At 42.3% G+C, this 27,500-nt stretch overlaps 1 protein-coding gene across 2 annotated transcripts; it reads right to left on the bottom strand.

Moving 5' to 3' along the window:
- Positions 1-1,814: 1,814 nt before the first annotated feature.
- c4b (complement 4B (Chido blood group)) lies at positions 1,815-25,472 on the bottom strand. Of its 2 annotated transcripts, XM_042318796.1 has the most exons (42): positions 25,343-25,472; positions 22,828-23,017; positions 22,541-22,706; positions 22,152-22,222; positions 21,882-21,973; positions 21,626-21,708; positions 21,350-21,437; positions 18,783-18,909; positions 18,433-18,574; positions 18,196-18,308; positions 17,938-18,099; positions 17,600-17,770; positions 16,877-17,068; positions 16,041-16,184; positions 14,162-14,291; positions 13,723-13,794; positions 13,381-13,593; positions 11,587-11,698; positions 11,428-11,498; positions 11,180-11,319; positions 10,861-11,076; positions 10,689-10,749; positions 10,498-10,587; positions 10,211-10,417; positions 10,049-10,124; positions 9,713-9,905; positions 9,251-9,358; positions 8,878-9,040; positions 8,572-8,783; positions 7,242-7,400; positions 7,069-7,131; positions 6,905-6,995; positions 6,623-6,800; positions 5,633-5,723; positions 4,118-4,192; positions 3,927-4,026; positions 3,381-3,470; positions 3,056-3,151; positions 2,863-2,946; positions 2,585-2,717; positions 2,334-2,478; positions 1,815-2,210 (listed from the first exon to the last, which is right to left on the bottom strand). In XM_042318796.1, the coding sequence occupies exons 1-41, from the start codon at positions 25,408-25,410 to the stop codon at positions 2,337-2,339; spliced, it is 5,175 nt and encodes a 1,724-aa protein (XP_042174730.1). In that variant the 5' UTR covers positions 25,411-25,472; the 3' UTR covers positions 1,815-2,210; positions 2,334-2,336. The 2 variants fall into 2 exon arrangements, with proteins under 2 accessions (XP_042174730.1, XP_042174729.1); XM_042318795.1 differs by having other exon boundaries at positions 1,815-2,478.
- Between the last annotated feature and the right edge of the window lie 2,028 nt (positions 25,473-27,500).

Here is a 27,500-nt window from a genome sequence, read left to right as displayed (position 1 = left end):
TGTTGCAACCCCTATTACTAGTCTGTTCAAGTCTGTATCGTCTGAGATTCCTAAAGATTGGAAAGCGGCCACAGTCATCCCCCTCTTCAAAGGGGGTGACACTCTAGACCAAAACTGTTACAGACCTATATCCATCCTGCCTTGCCTTCCTAAAGTCTTCTAAAGCCAAGTGAACAAACAGATCACCGACCATTTCGAATCCCACGTACCTTCTCCGCTATGCAATCTGGTTTCCGAGCTGGTCATGGGTGCATCTCAGCCACGCTCAAGGTGCTAAACGATATCATAACCGCCATCGATAAAAGACAGTACTGTACAGCCGTCTTCATCAACCTGGCCAAGGCTTTCGACTCTGTCAATCACCTTATTCTTATCGGCAGACTCAACAGCCTTGGTTTCTCTAATGACTGCCTCACCTGGTTCACTAACTACTTCTCAGATAGAGTTCAGTGTGTCAAATTGGAGGGCCTGTTGTCCAGACCTCTGGCAGTCTCTATGGGGGAGGCACAGGGTTCAATTCTCGGGCCGACTCATTTCTCTGTATATATCAATGATGTCACTCTTGCTGTGGGTGATTCTTTGATCCACGTCTACGCAGACGATACCATTCTGTATACATCTGGCCCTTCTTTGTACACTGTGTTAACAAACCTCCAAACGAGCTTCAACGCCATACATCACTCCTTCCGTGGCCTTCAACTGCTCTTAAATGCTAGTAAAACGAAATGCATGCTCTTCAACCGATCACTGCCCTCACCCGCCCACCCGACTAGCATCACTGCTCTGGACGGTTCTGACTTAGAATATGTGGACAACTATAAATACCTAGGTGTCTGGTTAGACTGTAAACTCTCCTTCCAGACTCATATTAAGCATCTACCATCCAAAGTTAAATCTAGAATCGGCTTCCTATTTCGCAACAAAGCCTCCTTCACTCATGCTGCCAAACATACCCTCGTAAAACTGACTATCCTACTGATCCTTGACTTCGGCGATGTCATTTACAAAATAGCCTCCAACACTCTACTCAGCAAATTGGATGTAGTCTATCACAGTGCCATCCGTTTTGTCACCAAAACATATACTACCCACCACTGTGACCTGTATGCTCTCGTTGGCTGGTCCTCGCTACATATTTGTTGCCAAACCCACTGTCTCCAGGTCATCTATAAGTCTTTGCAGGTAAAGCTCCGCCTTATCTCAGCTCAATGGTCACCATAGCAACACTCTCCCGTGACATGCGCTCCAGCAGGTATATTTCACTGGTCATCCCCAAAGCCAGCACCTACTTTGTCGGCCTTTCCTTCCAGTTCTCTGCTGCTATTGACGGAAACGAATTGCAAAATCACTGAAGTTGGAGACTTATTTCTCCCTCACTAACTTTAAGCGTCAGCTGTCAGAGCAGCTTACCGAACACTGCAGCTGTACACAGCCCATCTGTAAATAGCCCATGCAACCAACTACCTACCTCATCCTCATATTTGTTTTTTGTCTTTCTGCTCTTTTGCACACCAGTATTTCTACTTGCACATCCTCATCTGCACATATATCACTCCAGTGTAAATTGCTAAATTGTAATTACTTCGCCACTTTTGGCCGATTTATTGCCTTACCTCCTTACTTAATATGCACATACTGTATACAGATTTTCTATTGTGTTATTGACTGTACGTTTGTTTATGTGTAACTCTGTGTTGTTGTTTTTGTTGCACTGCTTTGCTTTATCTTGGCCAAGTCACAGTTTTAATGAGAACTTGCTCTCAACTGGCCTACCTGGTTAAATAAAGGTGAAACAAAATCAAATAAAAAATATCGTCAGTGTATGTTCCTTGTATTTATTGCCATGTGCTTAAACACAATTATGAAATAAACCTGTAAACATTATGGATGTTTTATGTTTCTCATTTCCTTCATATTGTTGGTAAAGTTGGTCAAGGACTGAATTACATGTTGTGGTTAAAATGCCATTTTATTGATCTTGTTAAGTATTGAAAGTGGATGTTACAAACACTAAATTACATGACTTGATAAAAACGTTTCATTTTCTAGATGATGTGTTGAGTATGCATGTTAACGTGTCAGTGAACCAGTTACTGGGTGCAGCCATTCAACATGTACTCAGATACAAAGTCTTTAAATTACATGACTTGATAAAAACATTTCATTTTCTAGATGATGTGTTGAGTATGCATGTTAACGTGTCAGTGAACCAGTTACTGGGTGCAGCCATTCAACATGTACTCAGATACAAAGTCTTTAAATTACATGACTTGATAAAAACATTTCATTTTCTAGATGATGTGTTGAGTATGCATGTTAACGTGTCAGTGAACCAGTTACTGGGTGCAGCCATTCAACATGTACTCAGATACAAAGTCTTTAAATTTTTTGCATGTAGACCTGTTCTTTGATCCTTGGCACTTTTTCTCATTAGGCACTTGTTCAATCCAGGTATTTGATTCCAAAAGGTATTGCATCCTAAAATCAAACAGAGAAATGGTGAGGGAAGTCCAGTTCTCACAGAGTAAGACCTTAGTGGTAAAAACACCTTCAGTTGTCTTATGACATCATAGCCAGAACTTACTGGCCATTCGAGTCGGTGGTGGAGCCATCTTTGCCCATGATGAGGTATGTCTTCCCTGTCTCTAGCTGTCCTTTACACTGGAGCCTCTTGGCGAACACTCGCACTTTGCTCTCCTCCAGCTTCAGATCTCCGGCTGGCAGAAAGAGGGCACAGAGTTACCATCGTTACCTTGACCGTAGAAAGAAGTACATGTACTATCTATGGTTACGTCTTCATGAACATTCTAGTCACAGACAGAGATCTCAAGTCAGGATTGGAATAATGGTTTTATCACTTACTGGCTCGGAGTACCTGAGTCACATTAGTTGTGTAGAGTTCAAAGTTACTCTTCACAGACATACTGATGACTTGGACAATGAAACCTAAAACAACCAAATTTAAAATGAATTACTAGCTTCACCTTATTTGTCCCATACTGTAACTGTTAAATTATTGACCTGTGTCATACTCATAGCTAAATTGTCTACTGACCGTAATCCACAGTGGGGGAATAGCAAGCATGTTCAAAACGATCTTTCTTCTCTAGCTTCAGTGGTCCAAAAGTGTCCTTCTCTTTGTGGCAGGGCCCTAAAAAACCAATGGGACTTTCTTTAGTGTCATACAGACCCTAACCAATGAAACCAGAACCAATGGGATAGTCCCAAAATGGTAAAATCCCACCTTTAAGGCCCTACAGGCAGGATAAATCAACTTCTCCACACTATTAGAACTCAGGTCTGGTGCCATAACAGTGAGAGAATACTTGAACAGGGTAACTGAGAGAATGTTGGCGATAGTGATAGAAATAACAACTTACTCTCTGAACACTGGCACACATCCCCTGAACACAATGTTGAAACCATCTTGCTTCTTTTTGGTGCAGCATAGAAAGTAGTACACTTTCTGTCTGTGATAGTGTGTGTGTGTGTGTGTGTGTGTGTGTGTGTGTGTGTGTGTGTGTGTGTGTGTGTGTGTGTGTGTGTGTGTGTGTGTGTGTGTGTGTGTGTGTGTGTGTGTGTGTGTGTGTGTGTGTGTGAGAGAGAGAGAGAGAAAGAGAGAGAGATAGAGAGGGTAGGAAAGAAGGGACAGAGGGAGAGAGAGAGGGAGAGGAGGGAGAGAGGATAGAGAGAGAGAGAGAGAGAGAGAGAGAGAGAGAGAGAAAGGGGAGGGAGGTGTATGTTAGCAAAGACAGACAGACCGGGAGGAAGAGAGAGAGACAGTGACAGATGGGGAGAGATAGTTAAATTCTGCATTATTTTTTAGTGATGGCTAATATATTCAGAAGACTATTTGACAGATACAAAAAAATCTGTCAAGGTAAAAAAAAAGTAGAGAATAAATGTGAAAAGAAAGCCTTGTATACCTGGTTCATAGTAGTCATAGAATGTGGCCGGAGCAGGCTGCAGTAGACCTATAGTTACTGTCTGCACAGCCCGAAACGTTACACACTCCCTTTCCTCAATCTGGACAGAGACACAAAAAACACCTTTGGGACTTTCGATTTCACACTGTTCCACCGAGTTGCTTGTGTATTCGTGTCTGTGTGAGTCTCACCTCATTAAAGTACAACAGCACTTTGCCATGTGAGACCTCGTAGTGAGAGATGTATTGTTCATCAGGGTTCTTTAGCTGTGGAGAGACAACAGTTAGAGAAAGAGGAAGGGAGGAAGGAATGATCGAGGGATGAAAAGAGGGAAAGGAGAGAGGAAGGAATAATCGAGGGATGAAAAGGGGGAAAGGAGAGAGGAAGGAATGATTGAGGGATGAAAAGGGGGAAAGGAGAGAGGAAGGAATGATGGAGGGATGAAAAGGGGAAAGGAGAGAGGAAGGAATGATTGAGGGATGAAAAGCGGGAAGGGAGAGAGGAAGGAATGATGGAGGGATGAAAAGGGGGAAGGAGGGAGGAAAGAATGATCGAGGGATGAAAAGGGGGAAGGGAGAGAGGAAGGAATGATGGAGGGATGAAAAGGGGGAAGGGATGAAAAATGATCGAGGGATGAAAAGGGGGAAGGGAGAGGAAAGAATGATCAAGGGATGAAAAGGGGGAAGGGAGAGAGGAAGGAATGATCGAGGGATGAAAAGGGGGAAGGGAGAGAGGAAGAAATGATCGAGGGATGAAAAGGGGGAAGGGAGAGAGGAAGAATGATGGAGGGATGAAAAGGGGGAAGGAGAGAGGAAGGAATGATGGAGGGATGAAAAGGGGGAAGGAGAGAGGAAGGAATGATGGAGGGATGAAAAGGGGGAAGGAGAGAGGAAGGAATGATGGAGGGATGAAAAGGGGGAAGGAGAGAGGAAGGAATGATGGAGGGATGAAAAGGGGGAGAGGAGAGAGGAAGGAATGATGGAATGAAAAGGGGGAAGGAGAGAGGAAGGAATGATGGAGGGATGAAAAGGGGGAGAGGAGAGAGGAAGGAATGATGGAGGGATGAAAAGGGGGAAGGAGAGAGGAAGGAATGATGGAGGGATGAAAAGGGGGAGAGGAGAGAGGAAGGAATGATGGAGGGATGAAAAGGGGGAAGGGATAGAGGAAGATCAGGCGATGAAAAGGGGGAAGGGAGAGAGGAAGATCAGGGGATGAAAAGGGGGAAGGGAGACAGGAAGGAATGATGGAGGGATGAAAAGGGGGAAGGGAGAGAGGAAGATCAGGGGATGAAAAGGGGGAAGGGAGAGAGGAAGATCAGGGGATGAAAAGGGGGAAGGGAGAGAGGAAGGAATGATGGAGGGATGAAAAGGGGGAAGGGAGAGAGGAAGATCAGGGGATGAAAAGAGGGAAGGGAGAGAGGAAGGAATGATGGAGGGATGAAAAGGGGGAGAGGAGAGAGGAAGATCAGGGGATAAGGGGGAAGGGAGAGAGGAAGGAATGATGGAGGGATGAAAAGGGGGAAGGGAGAGAGGAAGGAATGATGGAGGGATGAAAAGGGGGAAGGGAGAGAGGAAGATCAGGGGATGAAAAGGGGGAAGGGAGAGGGGAAGATCAGGGGAGAGACAGAACATTGGTTACTAAAGAAAAGTAAAGGGAGGGGGTTGGTAACGTGTTTATATAGACTCTATATGATGATGAACACTCACCTTGTCCAGGTCGTCTGTCTGTGCCTCAAAGCCACTGAGCAGTGTGATGTCGGCTATGGACATTCCTGTGAGATTCCTGGTCAGACTATGACTAAAGAATATAAGTTAGTTAGCTTACTGAAAAACCACTGCCCTATCGCCTAGGCCGTCACAAAATATTCCTCCCAGTCACAAATCTTCTGTTATTTGTATATTCATGACAGAATCAGTTCCCTCTCTGTTTAACTGACCTCACACAGACCTCTCTGTTTAACTGACCTCACACAGACCTCTCTGTTTAACTGACCTCACACAGACCTCTCTGTTTAACATACCTCACACAGACCTCTCTGTTTAACTGACCTCACACAGATCTCTCTGTTTAACTGATCTCACACAGACCTCTCTGTTTAACTGACCTCACACAGACCTCTCTGTTTAACTGATCTCACACAGACCTCTCTGTTTAACTGATCTCACACAGACCTCTCTGTTTAACTGACCTCACACAGACCTCTCTGTTTAACTGACCTCACACAGACCTCTCTGTTTAACATACCTCACACAGACCTCTCTGTTTAACTGACTGACCTCACACAGACCTCTCTGTTTAACTGACCTCACACAGACCTCTCTGTTTAACATACCTCACACAGACCTCTCTGTTTAACATACCTCACACAGACCTCTCTGTTTAACTGACCTCACACAGACCTCTCTGTTTAACTGATCTCACACAGACCTCTCTGTTTAACTGATCTCACACAGACCTCTCTGTTTAACTGACCTCACACAGACCTCTCTGTTTAACAAACCTCACACAGACCTCTCTGTTTAACTGATCTCACACAGACCTCTCTGTTTAACTGATCTCACACAGACCTCTCTGTTTAACTGATCTCACACAGACCTCTCTGTTTAACTGACCTCACACAGACCTCTCTGTTTAACTGACCTCACACAGACCTCTCTGTTTAACTGACCTCACACAGACCTCTTTGTTTAACATACCTCACACAGACTTCGTATTCAACATTGTTTTCAGAAATCCGGCTTTGCTGAGTATCTCTTCTGTGTCTGCTGCGAGCGTCAAACCACTCAATCGCTGATCGGGGGACATCCTCTTCCTCCCTTTTCTCTCCGTCTCCATAGTCACCCTCATAGTCGTTGTAGTCTTCAACAATCTGGGCTGATGAAACAAAGCGTTATCATAGTGTACTCGTGGAACTCAGTCACACACATCCTAACCTGTAGTAAAAGGAGCACTGAGTCAGAGTAGTGCTGTCCGCTCACCAGTGTACTCTACTTTCCCCTCTACTTTGACTGTGATTGACAGAAGGTTACAGTCATCTGAGGTGTCCAGTAGATGGTAAGCTTTCGTAACCTGCCAGACAGATCAATATATTACCAGTTTGAATGAACATCAATAAATATTATTTGATGAGAAAGACGCTCACCTTCATCTTGGCTTTTCCCTGTCCCGTTAGGGCTACGTTAATGATAGGATTACCAATCAGTCTCTGGCCAAGTAGAGACAGAGAGAGAGAGAGTTACGTGTGTGTGTGTGTGTGTGTGTGTGTGTGTGTGTGTGTGTGTGTGTGTGTGTGTGTGTGTGTTGGAGTGGGTATACCTTCAGCTCCGTTTCTACTTTATCCCCCTTGTTGTCCAATGACAGCTTCTGAATGTCGCTCTTCCCTGGAATAGTGAACTGTACCTCCACTTCTGTGATGGGAGGCTGGGGCCTGCTCAGTGCATACTCAGAGAGAGCCTCCAAAGCCACTATAGTATCCTAAAGACATTAAGATGAATGCTTAGACTGGATACAAATTGAAGGTAGACATTTAGCATGTTATTTCTACCAAATGGTGTAGAATGTAAAATGTCCATCGACTCTCAATGAGTGGGACTATCACCCTTGGGTCACTGTATCAGTAGAATATCAGTATTGTTGGACTGAATATGAATGCGGAAAATTAGCAAAACATGCTAACTAGGAACAAGGAAACTACATGCACTGGGAGGCAATGAAGCAGCCACATCATGTTTTGGCATTGTTTGGCTCTCCATCAATACAGTATTTCTCACCTGTGAGGACTTGAAGTCTCCTCCATCAATACAGTATATCTCACCTGTGAGGACTTTAAGTCTCCTCCATCAATACAGTATATCTCACCTGTGAGGACTTGAAGTCTCCTCCATCAATACAGTATATCTCACCTGTGTGGACTTGAAGTCTCCTCCATCAGTATATCTCACCTGTGAGGACTTGAAGTCTCCTCCATCAGTACAGTATATCTCACCTGTGAGGACTTGAAGTCTCCTCCATCAATACAGTATATCTCACCTGTGAGGACTTGAAGTCTCCTCCATCAATACAGTATATCTCACCTGTGTGGACTTGAAGTCTCCTCCATCAGTACAGTATATCTCACCTGTGAGGACTTGAAGTCTCCTCCATCAGTACAGTATATCTCACCTGTGAGGACTTGAAGTCTCCTCCATCAATACAGTATATCTCACCTGTGAGGACTTGAAGTCTCCTCCATCAATACAGTATATCTCACCTGTGAGGACTTGAAGTCTCCTCCATCAGTACAGTATATCTTACCTGTGAGGACTTGAAGTCTCCTCCATCAATACAGTATATCTCACCTGTGAGGACTTGAAGTCTCCTCCATCAGTACAGTATATCTCACCTGTGAGGACTTGAAGTCTCCTCCATCAATACAGTATATCTCACCTGTGAGGACTTGAAGTCTCCTCCATCAATACAGTATATCTCACCTGTGTGGACTTGAAGTCTCCTCCATCAATACAGTATATCTCACCTGTGAGGACTTGAAGTCTCCTCCATCAATACAGTATATCTCACCTGTGAGGACTTGAAGTCTCCTCCATCAATACAGTATATCTCACCTGTGAGGACTTGAAGTCTCCTCCATCAGTACAGTATATCTCACCTGTGTGGACTTGAAACCTCCTCCATAGTTCTCCTGTGAAGTCAGCCAGCAGGCTGCAGAGTCTGCCCACTCTGCGTCCTTATGAGCCACTGCAGTTAACAGGGCATAGGCTGTAGTCTCTACTGTTATGGCCTCTGTTGTCGGTACATAATGTTTCTTTTCCTCATTCACCATGCCAGTGTTAGCATACCACCCACGGCAATGGGCTTTCCCTGTCAAGAGCAGTCAAAGAATATCAATGTCAGCAGCAATCCCCCATCAGCCCACACCATTCTGACCTATAACAGGAGTGTAATAGGACAATACCTTCAGTTGCCAGTCCTTTGAGTTTTTCCCAGGCAGGCTCAGCCTGTTTCCGGTCAGACAGACAGACTGACAGACAGTAGGCTGTTATGGCCACAGCGTAGGGCCTCTGTAGCCCCTCAACACGTGAGAGCAGGTAATCGGTGGCTTTGGAGATAATGGCTTTCTACACAAACACAAACACAAACACAGAGCAGCTAGCCATTCTGGTTAAAAATAGGAGCATTTGATGTCTCTCTTTTTCTTCTTCTCCAGGATAGAGACGGCTGATTTGGACGGATGATTCGGTTGAAGTCGGTTAATTGGTAACACAATAAAAAAGTACACTATACTAAACACTTGTGAGTTAATGAGGAAATATGTCCACCTATCTTACCGTATCGCTACGCTCCTTGTTGTCTGTCAGGAAAGGGAGGGAGCGATTTAGAGCCACAGTTATGAAAGCAGTCATGGAGACATCTCCCTCTATCCCTCCAATGCCTCCCTAGAGAGAAAAAGAGACAACTCAACTCAACAGATAAAGCGAAAATACAGGAGGGTTGCCAGTTCGAGTCCTGCGTCTGACTGAGTTGGCAACCAGAGGGTTGCTGGAATGAAATCCTAGATGCCTTTGCCGGCTGTTGTGCTTTTAAGCAAGGCACTTAACCCCCACGCAACAACAGCTCCCCAGGCGTCCAGTGTGGAAGCCTCCCACACCTCTCCAAAACCTGTCTATGTTATGTGTGTCTTTCGGAGGAGTTGGGTTAAAAGCGGAAGTCAAATTTCGGTTGGACCTTGTGTGAAACTGCCCAATAAAGTGATCTTCATGTTAAAACTAGTGTTTTGAATAATCCTTTACCTGCATTTCCCGGTGTATGACTGGGTTAGGGTCCGAGAATGATCCATCCTCCTTCTGTTTAACCAGGAGGTATCTGACTGAATCAATGATATGCTGCTCAGACACACCCTGTGCCCATCTCCCCTTCTCTCCACCGCCTGCATTCTGACATTCTGCCACCAGAGACATCACTTTGACAACAAGGCCCGTCAGCCTAGAGAGGAAGGATAACAAACACTGTGATAGGATCGGCCAGCTCCAGTCCTGGAGAGTTGCAGTGTTTACAGGCTTTTATTCCAGACAGACAGAAAACTACAGTACCACAAAAACAAGCAACGTAAAGAGAGATGTACTGACCAGTAACTGGTGGGATGGTGCGTCCAAGCTCCATACGATCCATCACCCTTTTTAAACGTCAAAATTCTCATATAGCCTGACAAAGAGAGAGAGAGATATATTGTATTTTGTGTTTCTTACTATAAATGAAAATAAAACATCTTCATTACAGTTCTCCCACACCTTGCTCTGTGAACTGGAGGGCCGTGTCTCTGGTGCCAGCGGGCAGCTCATACCAGCGCTGGCTAAGGTCCAGATAGCGGAGGGCCAGGGCTGTGGGGGCCATACATTTCATTGTCTGCTCTGCACATCCATGAGGAGCTTTGAGCAAGCTTCTAACCCCATCGGGAGAGAGCAGGGTCATGGAAGTGGACTTGCCAAACAGCTCCCCTGGGGAATGGACGAGATTGGATATTAAACTGACAATAATGTTGTGAAGAGAAATGATTGGAGGGTAAAATGAGTCAGACCTTCCATCTTGACGAAGATATTGGTGCTGGAGCCAGGGACTGTGTTGTCTGGTAACTTTCCATCAATCGTGAAAGATTGGCGACTCTTCCCTGACAACAGAGAATGAGAGAAGCTGATTGGTGCTTTTTATGCCATAAACTATTACGTGAATAAAATGCTGTCATCATAGATATTCTGTTAGCAATCTCACCAATAGTGCCATTCAGGTCAACAAAATGAGTTTCCTCCACTCTCTTCTCTATTCCCTCCGTCTAAAATATGAGAAACTATTATATTACATAAATGCAGTAGCTTTACATTAATGGATCTTCAGTTCAATTTTTTGAAGTAGTAATTTTTCCCGATATTTTTTGTATACTTACTCTAACATTCAGAATCTTTTCAATAGCATCACTGCCGTCCTCATTCTCTATGTCATAAAGGCGTATTTTGATGGGTATGGGACCGGTTTCCATGGGTACTGCAGAGAATGTGACGGCTTTGGAGGAGTGGGCCTCCACAGTGATGTTGACATAGGTTTTGATGGAACTCGAGCCTGGTGAACAGAGCTTGTCATTTCTCTCCATGTGGAGTGCAATCTGAGAAGGAGGAAGTGCTCCATCAGCTGTATGGCATTTCATATTTCTGTATATGCTTCTGAAGTGTTCAACTGTAGTACTACAGAAAGTGATTCAACTCTACCTGTACAGTCTGGTCCCAATAGTTGTAGACAACAGGAGCAATAGACATTTGCTCAAATCTTTTGACTGAGTACGGCAGCCTCAGAGAGACAAAAACCTTCTTAAACACACGGAACTCATGTGGTTCTGCCACACAGATGCCTGCAGGAGGGACACACACAGACAGGTCCATTACTCTCCAGAATGACACCACACGTTCTTTACTGTCTAGGTACAGGAATATGAACCAATAGAGGAGGAGGATGTTACCATGAGAAGCAGACAAGCTGACAGCCTGTATCTCCCAGGTGGTGATGGAATCAGGCAGAGCCACAGTATGACTAAGGGAGACAGAGAGAGAGACAAATTACAATAGTGTTTCAGACACATGGCGCCAATATACTGTGTGTCTAAATGTCCATTTCTCACCTTCCTTTGCCGTTTATATCGACCACTGTGAATGCAAAGCTTGGGGGGAAACTTCTGCGTATTTGCTGATTGGTTGTGTCAAAGAAGTCTTCGATGTCTGTGGCACTCGCAGCTGAGAAGACAGAGTGTAGACTAAAGGTGTCACAATAATATAACCTTTTAAGATCGTATTCTCATCCAATCCTTTTAAGTTATAATGTGAGAATGCTGTTCATCGACTACAGCTCGGCATTCAACACCATAGTACCCTCCAAGCTCGTCATCAAGCTCGAGACCCTGGGTCTCGACCCCGCCCTGTGCAACTGGGTACTGGACTTCCTGACGGGCCGCCCCCAGGTGGTGAGGGTAGGCAACAACATCTCCTCCCCGCTGATCCTCAACACTGGGGCCCCACAAGGGTGCGTTCTGAGCCCTCTCCTGTACTCCCTGTTCACCCACGACTGCGTGGCCATGCACGCCTCCAACTCAATCATCAAGTTTGCGGACGAGACAACAGTGGTAGGCTTGATTACCAACAACGACGAGACGGCCTACAGGGAGGAGGTGAGGGCCCTCGGAGTGTGGTGTCAGGAAAATAACCTCACACTCAACGTCAACAAAACTAAGCAGATGATTGTGGACTTCAGGAAACAGCAGAGGGAACACCCCCCATCCACATCGATGGAACAGTAGTGGAGAGGGTAGCAAGTTTTAAGTTCCTCGGCATACACATCACAGACAAACTGAATTGGTCCACTCACACAGACAGCATCGTGAGGAAGGCGCAGCAGCGCCTCTTCAACCTCAGGAGGCTGAAGAAATTCGGCTTGTCACCAAAAGCACTCACAAACTTCTACAGATGCACAATCGAGAGCATCCTGGCGGGCTGTATCACCGCCTGGTATGGCAACTGCACCGCCCTCAACCGTAAGGCTCTCCAGAGGGTAGTGAGGTCTGCACAACGCATCACCGGGGCAAACTACCTGCCCTCCAGGACACCTACACCACCCGATGCTACAGGAAGGCCATAAAGATCATCAAGGACATCAACCACCCGAGCCACTGCCTGTTCACCCCGCTGTCATCCAGAAGGCGAGGTCAGTACAGGTGCATCAAAGCTGGGACCGAGAGACTGAAAAACAGCTTCTATCTCAAGGCCATCAGACTGTTAAACAGCCACCACTAACATTGAGTGGCTACTGCCAACACACTGTCAATGACACTGACTCTACTCCAGCCACTTTAATCATGGGAATTGATGGGAAATGATGTAAATATATCACTAGCCACTTTAAACAATGCTACCTTATATAATGTTACTTACCCTACATTATTCATCTCATATGCATACGTTGATACTGTACTCTATATCATCGACTGCATCCTTATGTAATACATGTATCACTAGCCACTTTAACTATGCCACTTGGTTTACATACTTATCTCATATGTATATACTGTACTCGATATCATCTACTGTATCTTGCCTATGCTGCTCTGTACCATCACTCATTCATATATCCTTATGTACATATTCTTTATCCCCTTACACTGTGTATAAGACAGTAGTTTTTTTGGAATTGTTAGTTAGATTACTTGTTCGTTATTACTGCATTGTCGGAACTAGAAGCACAAGCATTTCGCTACACTCGCATTAACATCTGCTAACCATGTGTATGTGACAAATAAAATTTGATTTGATTTGATTTATAACAAGTCAGACATGTCTGTCTAAAGGATAGTGTCTGTTATCATTTTGTTACCATGTTATACATGTTAGAATGGTAATATCCCCAACAATCAAGTCATCCTCACTCCTGCCATGTCCTCTCTGGGCGTCGTCTCGTTTCTTCTTCTCCCTCAACTTCTCTCCCTCTATGCAGCAGTCCAGGAAGGCCTTGACACAGACATGGTCCTTATTGGCTCGTGCCACTCTCTCGGCTCTCTGCTGACACGTCCTCAGCATGGGGATCTGGGACAAGCCATGAGAACAACACTCCTGCAGCTTGGCGTCTGAGTAACTGGATTCTGGGAGTTGGAGATGGTGAGGTAGTGACAAAAGGTTTTAGTTCGTACCTGCCAGGACTGATGAACAGTCTCTCCCACCACCTCAGGCAGCAGTTAATGACAGTCAATAGTAAAGTAACGTTGTAATACTTATGGACACCATCTGCTCCTGGAGGTCCAGGGAACGCCTCTGTCGTCTGAAGCCTGACTCACAGTTAAACCCTAAGACAAACACACATACAGTAGGGTGAAGACCATCAAATCAAAACATCAACAGAAAACAACATATTGTGGGAACATGTAGGTTTTGAGCAACTATGATGTCATTAATGCTTTGTTGAAATGTACGTCTGAGTCGGTGGGTTTTTTTCCCTATTTTTTTTCCCTTTATGTTGAAGGTTGAGATTTAAGTCCCAGCCAATGTCATGTCTAGTTTAGTGGATCCATGTCTGTGAAATGTTAAGTTGTCTACCTCCTAAAGGGGTTTTAACCCTATCCCAGAGAACATCATTCAGAAACTATGGACCAAAGAAGAAGTAGTGTCGACACTAGACAGCTGTTTTGTTTAATCACACTACGTTCGTCATACCCTTCCTCATCCTAGATAGCACATGAGAGTTGGAGATGAATGACAAGCCAGCGTCGTTCAACACAGAGGCTGTATCTGAGCCGCCACCGTATGAGCAACCGAGGTCATAGGACTGCATGGACCAGAATACCTGTGAACAGCACACAAAATATTCACACTATTAGTCAAAAAGAGCCGTTTGGTCTTTATTGCATAGAATATATTTATACCTGTACATTATAAGGAGTGAGTTTTAGAGGAAATAATGTTGAGGAGACAATATGTATAATTATTCTTTAGTAAATAGTAGCTTGTATATGTGCATATGCAGTACCAGTCAAAAGTTTGGACACACCTACTCATTCAAGGGTTTTTCTTTTCTATATTTCATATTTTATATACTTCAAAGTAGCCACCCTTTGACTTGATGACAGCTTTGCACACTCTTGGCATTCTCTCAATCAGATTCATGAGGTAGTCACCTGGAATGTATTTCAATTAACAGGTGTGCCTTGTTAAAAGTTCATTTCTGGAATTTTTTTCCTTCTTAATGTGTTTGAGCCAATTAGTTGTGTTGTGACAAGGTAGGGGTGGTATACAGAAGATAGCCAAGACGAAGTCCATATTATGGCAAGAATAGTTCAAATAAACCAAGAGAAATGACAGTCCCTCATTACTTTAAGACATGAAGGTCAGTCAAAATCTTAAGAACTTTGAAAGCTTCTTCAAGTGCAGTCACAAAAACCATCAAGTGCTATGATGAAACTGGCTCTCATGAGGACCGCCACTGGAAAGGAAGACCCAGAGTTACCTCTGCTGCAGAGGATAAGTTACCAGCCTTAGACTGCAGCCCAAATAAATGCTTCACAGAGTTCAAGTAACAGACATCTAAACAGCAACTGTTCAGAGGAGATCAGGCCTTCATGGTCAAATTGCTGCAAAGAAACCATTACTAAAGGACACCAACAAGAAGAAGAGACTTGCTTGGGGAAAGAAACACGAGCAATGGACATTAGACCAGATGGAAATCTGTCTTTTGGTTTGATGAGTCCAAAGTTGAGAGTTTTGGTTCCAACCGTCGTGTTTTTGTGAGAAGCAGAGTAGGTGAACGGATGATCTCCGCATGTGTGGTTCCCACCGTGAAGCATGGAGGAGGTGTGATGGGGTGGGGGTGCTTTGCTGGTGACACTGTTGATGATTTATTTAAAATTCAATGCATTCTTAACCAGCATGGCTACCACAGCATTCTTCAAAGATACGCCATCCCATCTGGTTTGCGCTTAGTGGGACTATCATTTGTTTTTCAACAGGACAATGGCCCAAAACACACCTCCAGGCTGTGTAAGGGCTATTTGTGATGGAGCGCATCAGATGACCTGGCCTCCACAATAACCCAACCTCAACCCAATTGAGATGGTTTGGGATGAGTTGGACAGCAGAGTGAAGGAAAAACAGCCAACAAGTGCCCAGCATATGTGGGAACTCCTTCAAGACTGTTGGAAAAGCATTCCTCATGAAGCTGGTTGAGACAATGCTAAGAGTGTGCAAAGCTGTCATAAAGGCAAAGGGTGGTTACTTTGAAGAATCTAAAATCTAAAATATATTTTGATTTGTTTAACACTTTTTTGGTTGCTATATGATTCCATATGTGTTTTTTCATAGTTTTGATGTCTTCACCTTTATTCTATAATTTGAATATAGCAAAAATAAAGAACACCCTTGAATGAGTAGGTGTTCTAAAACTTCTGACTGGTACTGTATATTCAAAAAATATATATAAGGGGATTAGAAATTATGCAGACAATTACATTGATGGAAGCTACAATATTTCTGCAATATTAAAGCTGATGTGGCCCCACCCAACAAATAAAATAATAATATTAAAATAATAGTAGCTTGCCTGTTTGGGGGTGAGTCTGTTGTGGGCATTGAGAGCATAAATAGCCTTGTCCACAGCCAGCAAGGCAACTTTGGCCCTCTGACCATTTAAGTCTATCTCCAGCTTCGCCGTGTTTCCAGGTAGATATTCATCTTTTGACTTTACCTAGAGCATATAAATATACATATACCTAGAGCATATAAATATACATATACCTAGAGCATATAAATATACATATACCTAGAGCATATAAATATACATATACCTAGAGCATATAAATATACATATACCTAGAGCATATAAATATACATATACCTAGAGCATATAAATATACATATACCTAGAGCATATAAATAAATATACATATACCTAGAGCATATAAATATACATATACCTAGAGCATATAAATATACATATACCTAGAGCATATAAATATACATATACCTAGAGCATATAAATATACATATACCTAGAGCATATAAATATACATATACCTAGAGCATATAAATATACATATACCTAGAGCATATAAATATACATATACCTAGAGCATATAAATATACATATACCTAGAGCATATAAATATACATATACCTAGAGCATATAAATATACATATACCTAGAGCATATAAATAAATATACATAGGAAAAGATTAGGATAATAACACCAAATACGTATCATTAGTAAATGACTCTGAACTGAATTGTAACTTATTAACAGTCAGCATAGATGAAACCCTTTACTTCTCTTTCTTTGCTTTGTGTTTCTAACAGGCTTTGGCCACATTGCTGTCTGATTCTCCAGAACTCTCTCGGTCAATGCTGATGCTGATCTACTCCAGTCACTGTTCACTCACCTTCACTGTCCCCTCACAAGCATCGTCGACGTCTACCCACACAGAGTCAGTAATGATGTCACCTTTCTGATCATAGTAGTAGCCAATCAGACGGAAGGAGGGGGTCATATCAGGCGTGATTGGAAGCTGAACCTTTGTTAAGTCCCCTGATTTGACAGAACCCTGTTTTGTTAGCACTCCACGGCTCAAAACCTGACGATTAAAAACAGAGAAGTGATTGTTTTTCAGTTATAGAACTTTTCCACCATGTCCTGTTCCTTGTGATTTCAATTCAATTCAATTCAAGGGGCTTTATTGGCATGGGAAACATGTTAACATTGCCAAAGCAAGTGAAGTAGATAATATACAAAAGTGAAATAAACAATAAAATGAACAGTAAACATTACACTCACAGAAGTTCCAAAAGAATAAAGATTTTACAATTGTCATATTATGTATATATACAGTGTTATAATGATGTACAAATGGTTAAAGTACAAAAGTGAAAATAAATAAGCATAAATATAGGTTGTATTTACAATGGTGTTTGTTCTTCACTGGTTGACCTTTACTTGTGGCAACAAGTCACAACGTTTGCTGCTGTGATGCACACTGTGGTATTTCACCCAGTAGATATGAGAGTTTATCAAAATCGTGTTGGTTTTCAATTCTTTTGTGGATCTGTGTAATCTGAGGGAAATACGTGTCTCTAATATGGTCATACATTGGGCATATATCTCTCACCATGTAGTAAATAAACCCATCCTCTGGTGGCCCATTGAAGACTTTGAATACAACGGAAAGGGTTTGACCCAGCGTCAGAATCGTTTGGCTCACGCTCACGCTCAGATAGGTGTTGCCAGGAGACGATATACGTTTGACGTCTTTGGTCATTTTCTGGTCATCTACAGTCACCTGATGGAAACAGAGAGGGGAAAACAAGGGATAAAAGAAGAGAGAACCAATCCAAAGTCTTTAGTTTCATATGATTCCTTCAGTGTTTAGTTCACAGCCTATTGCTGTATTGCTTGAAGCTACTGCTAGAAGCTACAGTTTTATTTGGACTATTTTGTTATACTTACCTCCACAGTAATGTCACGATCAAGATTGGGAAGGTTAAAATCGTGCCACACTGCGCCCTGCTGGTTAGTCTTTACAGTTTGGTCTCCACCCTGGAGTTCTGGCAGATGCATTCTCACTGGCTCTCCAACAGCTGGGGAACCATTTGGGAGACGGACCACCACCTAACAGATCACCAGACAAAACAATATACAGTTTATCATTTCACAGATAGACATTGTTCAATCTAATGTATCTCTGTCATCCAAATTGAGGCTTACCACTACACTGAGAGGAACTCCAGGGATGTAGTGAGAGCGGGTACGGGACAGGTCTACAGTGTAACGCTGGGAAACAACAGGAAGAGACACCTCTGCTTCCTGTAGCTCACCACCTGGTGAAGGGATAAAGTCAGTACACTACCAGTATCGGTTAGTTGTGTTGTACCTACTGTATGACTGTACCACATTTCAGAAGTCTCTTTTTGTTCAAACTAAGAACAACGACTGAGGCCTTACTGATGATGTCAGTGACAGACACGGCCATGTAAAGCTGTGCTTCGCTCTGGACCACGTCTGAGAGGGTGGTGTTGAGGTTGGATTTGAGTTGCTCTAGGAGCTTGGATTCCTGGAGAACCGCCGACCCCTCTCCATCTTGTATCTGAGAGAAAAAGGCAAGCGACAGGTTTTTGGTCAAACCATAACTCAAGCTTTGCTTAAACCAAAATGTTGTAACTTTATGAGGAAATAGGTTGGCCGCCACGTCAGTTGTCCTTCAGAGCTCCCAGAGCTTTAGTCTTTGTGAGTCTTCTTCTCTGATCGAAGAGTACAGATATTTTGATTGAAATATGACACATTTATCCTCTCACCGATCCAGTCAGCTCCAATCCTCTGATGAAGACAATTCTGTCTTTTTCACCATCTGGCCCCTGTGTTTTCTCCTTCAGTCCAAACCGGCAGTGGAAAGCTCCCTTTATACTCTCACCATAGGAGTACCTGAGGGGGAAATACAGTGAGGTCAGACCAACTGACAGAGTTCTATAACATATTCATAGATTTGATAAACATTTAGAGAACTTGTACTTGGGTGAATGTCTCAATGAGAACCACATAGCCCGAACTAAAGTTACATTTGCGTGCTCAGTCCCCTCCTGTACTCCCTGTTCACTCATGACTGCACGGCCAGGCACGACTCCAACACCATCATTAAGTTGGCTGATGACACAACAGTATTAGGCCTGATCACAGACAACGATGATACAGCCTATAGGGAGGAGGTCAGAGACCTGGCCGTGTGGTGCAAGGACAGTAACCTCTCCCTCAACGTCATCAAGACAAAGGAGATGATTGTGGACTACAGGAAAAGGAGGACCGAGCACGTCCCCATTCTCATTGACGGGGCTGTAGTGGAGCAGCTTGAGAGCCTCAAGTTCCTTGACGTCCAAATCACCAACAATCTAACATGGTCCAAGCACACCAAGACAGTCGTGAACAGGGCACAACAAAACCTAATCACCCTCAGGAGACTGAAAAGATTTGGCATGGGTCCTCAGATCCTCAAAATGTTTTACAGCTGCACCATCGAGAGCATCCTGAGTTGCATCACTGCCTGGTATGGCAACTGCTCGGCCTCCGACTGCAGGGCACTACAGAGGGTAGTGCGTACGGCCCAGTACATCACCGGTGCCAAGCTTCTTGCCATCCAGGACCTCTGTACCAGACGGTGTCAGAGGAAGGCCCTAAAAATGTCCGAAGACTAGAGCCTCCCTAGTCATAGACTGTTCTCTCTGCTACCACACGGCAAGTGGTACCGGAGCACGAAGTCTATGTCCAAAAGGCTTCTAAACAGCTTCTACCCCCAAGCCATAAGACTCCTGAACATTTAATCAAATGGCTACCCTGAATGGCTACCCAGACCCCCCCTCCTTCTACACTGCTGCTACTCTCTGCTATTATCTATGCATAGTCACTTTAATAACTCTACCTATATGTACATATTACCTCAATTACCTTGACACAGGTGCCCCCACACATTGACTCTGTACCTTTACCCCCTGTATATAGCACCGTATTGTTATTTACGGCTACTCTTCAATGATTTGTTATTCTTACTTATCTCTTGCTTTTTTTGTTAGTATTTTCTTAAAACTGCATTGTTGGTTAAGGGCTTGTAAGTAAGCATTTCACTGTTAGGTCTACTACACCTGTTGTATTCAGCATTTCACTGTAAGGTCTACTACACCTGTTGTATTCAGCATTTCACTGTTAGGTCTACTACACCTGTTGTATTCAGCATTTCACTGTAAGGTCTACTACACCTGTTGTATTCAGCATTTCACTGTTAGGTCTACTACACCTGTTGTATTCAGCATTTCACTGTAAGGTCTACTACACCTGTTGTATTCAGCATTTCACTGTGAGGTCTACTACACCTGTTGTATTCAGCATTTCACTGTAAGGTCTACTACACCTGTTGTATTCAGCATTTCACTGTAAGGTCTACTACACCTGTTGTATTCAGCATTTCACTGTTAGGTCTACTACACCTGTTGTATTCAGCATTTCACTGTTAGGTCTACTACACCTGTTGTATTCAGCATTTCACTGTTAGGTCTACTACACCTGTTGTATTCAGCATTTCACTGTTAGGTCTACTACACCTGTTGTATTCAGCATTTCACTGTTAGGTCTACTACACCTGTTGTATTCAGCATTTCACTGTTAGGTCTACTACACCTGTTGTATTCCGCATTTTACTGTAAGGTCTACTACACCTGTTGTATTCAGCATTTCACTGTAAGGTCTACTACACCTGTTGTATTCAGCATTTCACTGTTAGGTCTACTACACCTGTTGTACTCAGCATTTCACTGTTAGGTCTACTACACCTGTTGTATTCGGCATTTCACTGTAAGGTCTACTACACCTGTTGTACTCAGCATTTCACTGTAAGGTCTACTACACCTGTTGTATTCAGCATTTCACTGTTAGGTCTACTACACCTGTTGTATTCGGCATTTCACTGTTAGGTCTACTACACCTGTTGTATTCAGCATTTCACTGTTAGGTCTACTACACCTGATGTATTCAGCATTTCACTGTTAGGTCTTTCACTGTTAGGTCTACTACACCTGTTGTATTCAGCATTTCACTGTAAGGTCTACTACACCTGTTGTATTCAGCATTTCACTGTTAGGTCTACTACACCTGTTGTATTCAGCATTTCACTGTTAGGTCTACTACACCTGTTGTATTCAGCATTTCACTGTTAGGTCTACTACACCTGTTGTATTCAGCATTTCACTGTTAGGTCTACTACACCTGTTGTATTCGGCGCAAGTGGCAAATACAATTTGATTTGACATTTTATTTTCAGCACTTTGTAAGGAGCTAGATGTTGTAGAGGGAAACAGTTGATATCAGGATTAAATCTTACTTGGCTAAAATTGTGAAGGTGAACTGTTCAGTGTTCAATAGAAAGTAGCTTTGCTTAGGTATGACGGTCACCTCAAAGCTCGGCAGCACTGAAACAAAACATGTTCAGAACAACAAAACATTTCTTATCCTTTCTCCATGTGTAAGAAAATGTAGAAATAATAGCATGAATACAATTTCAGTCAAATATTTTAAGAAAGATTGGCTTTAAACTTGAAATATTCAAATGGTAAATAGAGTAAGTTGAGCAAAGGAGATAAAAAGAGAAAATATGAACCAAATTTCTTGACTTGAAATTCTCGAGTAACAGCATTCTTTTCATCTCCTTGGTAATGAGCCACGATCCTCCACACACCCATTCTAAAATAAAAACACACCAGGTATGATATTAGGTTGTCTTATTATAATGTATTGTTTAAGTAAATCATGTCATCAATTGATCAAATAAGGATAGTTGCACAATATCAGTCAATTAATAGATGCTAACATTGAATAATTGTGGAATTTCTATAGCACATAATATACGACTGTACTCTGAGACATCAGGGATATTAAAAGGGATATTGGTGAATATTCCATCCGTAGCTCTCTTAAGAGTCTTCATTATCCGGTTGCCCTCCGCATTCTACCAAGGAGATACAAATCAGTTATAATACAAATCAGTTACTATTTCACAACTCTTTCAAACATCAAAAAAAGCTTTTTGGCATCAGAGATCTCCACCACAATGATAAACATTTCAACACTTCATCAAATGAAATGTAACAACGGAATGTGGTCTAAAATGTCAAGTTTGTACTCACAAAAATAGAGATCTGAAAAACGTCATCATGGGGCTTCATTGAGTGGTTGAGGGTAAATATCCTGTATCTCACTGGTAAAAATAAAATGCTAATATAATATCTTAATTGTAAACCTTTGACCAATATTAAAGTTGTACTTGGGGATTTTGGCAGTGAGGTCCTTAATCTACTTCAATAGAGACAGATGTCTATAGGTGTCTTAGCAGATACGCTAGTTAGCATTGGCTCGTGAAACTACCTCTAACTTGCTTCATACTGGACACAGACACATAAAAATGATACCCACCAGTTCATCTGACTCTGGGGGAAGTAGATAAGGGGGCCTCATTGCCAAAATCCCAAGTATCCCTTTAAGATCGGGTTCTATTTCATGTAGACTGTAGATGTACCTTGCTGTGTAGGGTTGTAGATAGGCTGGTCAGTCTGAATGAAGATGTAGCCTCTGTGTTGGGAGACTAGGACCCTCACCATCTTTCTGTCTGTCACCCCATCCATCTCAGCCACCAGCAGAAGATTGGGAATATCCACAAAGGTGGGCAGCTTGTCCCTTTCTACCTGCAAGGTGGGAAAAACCTTGAAATGAAACCAATAAGACCTAGTGTCTCTCCTTTTTCTGGTTTGTGATATAGTCTGTATGGTCATTCATTTGATCAAGGCAAGTCTCACTAAGTCATACCTCTAGTTCCACAGTTTGGATCTGTCCCTCCTCAGTACACACAGTGCTGCTCTTTTGAGACATCAGATGTGTAGTTCCCTCATGCTCCAGGTAGAGGGTAACACGTTTATTCAGGAGGGCTTTACCCAGCTGGACATAAACACGCTCCTTCACCCCCACATGGAACACATTGGGAGCTGAGATAAAGAACCTGAGCCAAGAGAAGGTAGCATTTAGAAGACTGTATCTACCACCCAATACTTTAAACAGTCTACAATGTAAATTATCACATTCAGAGACAAAAACCTAAAGATGTTTTATGTTTGTCGAACACCAGTATATCAAAAGGCTAAATGTGCAAGTCATTCAGAGGCATTGAAGTACTCAGATAAATCTGTGTTGAAACATTAGATTAGAATACAACTAATATAAACGTCTCGCACTGTAAAACATATTGTGCTAGTTCCACTTTAAAAAATGTAGGCAACTATTTCCATCAGCTTTTTGAGGATTTCCAACATGAGGTATTTTTAGGTATAATATACTTAAACAGTGTTTGTGTTGAACAGTGTTTGTGTTAACCTACAGTGTTTGTGTTAAACAGTGTTTGTGTTAAACAGTGTTTGTGTTAAACAGTGTTTGTGTTAAACAGTGTTTGTGTTAAACAGTGTTTGTGTTAAACAGTGTTTGTGTTAAACAGTGTTTGTGTTAAACAGTGTTTGTGTTAAACAGTGTTTGTGTTAAAGTGTTTGTGTTGAACAGTGTTTGTGTTGAACAGTGTTTGTGTTGAACAGTGTTTGTGTTGAACAGTGTTTGTGTTAAACAGTGTTTGTGTTAAACAGTGTTTGTGTTAAACAGTGTTTGTGTTAAACAGTGTTTGTGTTAAACAGTGTTTGTGTTGAACAGTGTTTGTGTTGAACAGTGTTTGTGTTAAACAGTGTTTGTGTTGAACAGTGTTTGTGTTGAACAGTGTTTGTGTTAAACAGTGTTTGTGTTAAACAGTGTTTGTGTTAAACAGTGTTTGTGTTGAACAGTGTTTGTGTTGAACAGTGTTTGTGTTAAACAGTGTTTGTGTTAAACAGTGTTTGTGTTAAACAGTGTTTGTGTTGAACAGTGTTTGTGTTGAACAGTGTTTGTGTTGAACAGTGTTTGTGTTGAACAGTGTTTGTGTTGAACAGTGTTTGTGTTAAACAGTGTTTGAACAGTGTTTGTGTTAAACATGTTTGTGTTGAACAGTGTATTTCAGTCGTGTTTGTGTTGAACATCTTTATCCCCTGAATCCCCTGACAGGAATAGTTGAGAGCAGAGCTTATTCCACTAGCACTAACTGGAGGTAAAGTTGTAAGCATTGGAGATTTATGTATTTCATCACTTGGCATCTTTATCCCCTGAAACAGGAATAGTTGAGAGCAGAGCTTATTCCACTAGCACTAACTGGAGGTAAAGTTGTAAGCATTGGAGATTTATGTATTTCATCACTTGGCATCTTTATCCCCTGAAACAGGAATAGTTGAGAACAGAGCTTATTCCACTAGCACTAACTGGAGGTAAAGTTGTAAGCATTGGAGATTTATGTATTTCATCACTTGGCATCTTTATCCCCTGAAACAGGAATAGTTGAGAGCAGAGCTTATTCCACTAGCACTAACTGGAGGTAAAGTTGTAAGCATTGGAGATTTATGTATTTCATCACTTGGCATCTTTATCCCCTAAAACAGGAATAGTTGAGAACAGAGCTTATTCCACTAGCACTAACTGGAGGTAAAGTTGTAAGCATTGGAGATTAATGTATTTCATCGCTTGGCATCTTTATGCCCTAAAACAGGAATAGTTGAGAGCAGAGCTTATTCCACTAGCACTAACTGGAGGTAAAGTTGTAAGCATTGGAGATTTATGTATTTGCCTCTGTCAAGAGTGGGGCGCATGATCTAACTAATAGTGAGAATGGGTGGTCACATCATTGAATGCCCTACGGTTTGGATATCCGTTCATCTTGATCCATTGCACCTCATAGCATAACAAACTGTTTGATACTAACGTAGAAATGTGATTTTTTCATTCTTCAAACGTGCAAACAACATTGTGTAAAAGTATCGTAAAGTTTTTAAAAAAGAACCACATGGCAAGTTGTTGGAAGAACTTAAAATTCTTTAGTTGAAAGGAAATACTATGATAATTGAGTAAGTTAAACACAATTTTCCTTGTAGTTGTTTTTTACACACAAACAGTTGTGTAGATGCTGCATTTATCTGATGCTGAATTCATTATTTTTGGGGGGGTGAGGTTGATTGAACAAGTAATGTAAAGTACTAATTATATTCAAGTAAAGATGACCACTACGCTTTTTTATGTCAAAATAATTCTACTTTCAAGTATAATTGACTAACCACCTGAATCCTTTTTTACAGTGCATGTGACCATGCTAAAACATAAGTACAAGTCAGTTGAAGTTAAAGCTACATGCACATACAGGACACAGGAAGGCACTGATATTGCATGGTGAAATGTTTCCTGAAGGTATTGTTGAAACATTTACCTGTTCTGTCCATGTACAGACTCAGCAGCCAAAATGAAGAGCACCATAAGACAGACGGGAGAGCCCATGGTTCCTGTTCACTGTCTCTCCTCCTGCTCTGTCCACAGACCCTATCTTCACAGTTTTATTCACTCAGTTTATATAGATCTCTCCTTTTTCTCTCTTTCTCAATCCCCATGTCAATCTCTTATGCTCCTCCCTTCCCCTCTCCCTCTGAGACAAAAGTTATGTCATTTGTAGTCACTGCCTGATTGAGGCAGGATGCCACTTACTGTCAATCATCAATAATCAAGAAATTGGCACAACTTCATTGAAAAGACAACTGTTCTATAGTTCTCTTCAACTGGTTGGTTCAAGATGGGCAAAAAAGGATTACAACTAAAATAAGAAAGTCATCTTTGGGATATTATTATTCAAAATACTCTTCACAGGATTAGATCTGGTGTTACAAACAGAGCAGTTTATTTAACTGTTTGGCTTAAGCGGTCAAAACCTGGGGAACTTTGGAGAGGGATTCTTCCATTTCACAATCATAGTCTATTCTCCCATTGGTCAGTGCAATTGTGGTTTTCCCTGAGATCATGTGATTTCTTAGATTTCTGAGGCCTGTTCTAGTCAGTGCCAGCATAATACTATTCTCTGTGTTCTAGTCAGTGCCAGCATGATACTATTCTCTGTGTTCTAGTCAGTGCCAGCATGATACTATTCTCTGTGTTCTAGTCAGTGCCAGCATGATACTATTCTCTGTGTTCTAGTCAGTTTCCAGCATGATACTATTCTCTGTGTTCTAGTCAGTGCCATCATGATACTATTCTCTGTGTTCTAGTCAGTGCCAGCATGATACTATTCTCTGTGTTCTAGTCAGTGCCAGCATGATACTATTCTCTGTGTTCTAGTCAGTGCCAACATGATACTATTCTCTGTGTTCTAGTCAGTGCCAGCATGATACTATTCTCTGTGTTCTAGTCAGTGCCAGCATGATACTATTCTCTGTGTTCTAGTCAGTGCCAGCATGATACTATTCTCTGTGTTCTAGTCAGTGCCAGCATGATACTATTCTCTGTGTTCTAGTCAGTGCCAGCATGATACTATTCTCTGTGTTCTAGTCAGTGCCAGCATGATAATATTCTCTGTGTTCTAGTCAGTGCCAGCATGATACTATTCTCTGTGTTCTAGTCAGTGCCAGCATGATACTATTCTCTGTGTTCTAGTCAGTGCCAGCATGATACTATTCTCTGTGTTCTAGTCAGTGCCAGCATGATACTATTCTCTGTGTTCTAGTCAGTGCCAGCATGATACTATTCTCTGTGTTCTAGTCAGTGCCAGCATGATAATATTCTCTGTGTTCTAGTCAGTGCCAGCATGATACTATTCTCTGTGTTCTAGTCAGTGCCAGCATGATAATATTCTCTGTGTTCTAGTCAGTGCCAGCATGATACTATTCTCTGTGTTCTAGTCAGTGCCAGCATGATACTATTCTCTGTGTTCTAGTCAGTGCCAGCATGATACTATTCTCTGTGTTCTAGTCAGTGCCAGCATGATACTATTCTCTGTGTTCTAGTCAGTGCCAGCATGATACTATTCTCTGTGTTCTAGTCAGTGCCAGCATGATACTATTCTCTGCATTCTAGTCAGTGCCAGCATGATACTATTCTCTGTGTTCTAGTCAGTGCCAGCATGATACTATTCTCTGTGTTCTAGTCAGTGCCAGCATGATACTATTCTCTGTGTTCTAGTCAGTGCCAGCATGATACTATTCTCTGTGTTCTAGTCAGTGCCAGCATGATACTATTCTCTGTGTTCTAGTCAGTGCCAGCATGATACTATTCTCTGTGTTCTAGTCAGTGCCAGCATGATAATATTCTCTGTGTTCTAGTCAGTGCCAGCATGATACTATTCTCTGTGTTCTAGTCAGTGCCAGCATGATACTATTCTCTGTGTTCTAGTCAGTGCCAGCATGATACTATTCTCTGTGTTCTAGTCAGTGCCAGCATGATACTATTCTCTGTGTTCTAGTCAGTGCCAGCATGATACTATTCTCTGTGTTCTAGTCAGTGCCAGCATGATACTATTCTCTGTGTTCTAGTCAGTGCCAGCATGATACTATTCTCTGTGTTCTAGTCAGTGCCAGCATGATGCTATTCTCTGTGTTCTAGTC

The sequence above is a fragment of the Oncorhynchus tshawytscha genome, unplaced genomic scaffold, assembly GCF_018296145.1.
Source record: "Oncorhynchus tshawytscha isolate Ot180627B unplaced genomic scaffold, Otsh_v2.0 Un_scaffold_13173_pilon_pilon, whole genome shotgun sequence".
Classification (NCBI taxonomy): Eukaryota; Metazoa; Chordata; class Actinopteri; order Salmoniformes; family Salmonidae; genus Oncorhynchus; species Oncorhynchus tshawytscha.
This window is presented reverse-complemented; position numbering and strand designations above follow the sequence as displayed.

Excerpts from the sequence above, each read along its gene's own strand:
- c4b (XM_042318795.1), bottom strand. The coding sequence starts at position 25,410 with ATGGGCTCTCCCGTCTGTCTTATGGTGCTCTTCATTTTGGCTGCTGAG. Across the intron at positions 17,069-17,599 it reads ATGGGTTTATTTACTACATG|GTTTTGAGCCGTGGAGTGCT; the intron begins GTGAGAGATATA and ends TTTAATCGTCAG. Across the intron at positions 16,185-16,876 it reads CTTGTGAGGGGACAGTGAAG|GTAAAGTCAAAAGATGAATA; the intron begins GTGAGTGAACAG and ends TATATGCTCTAG.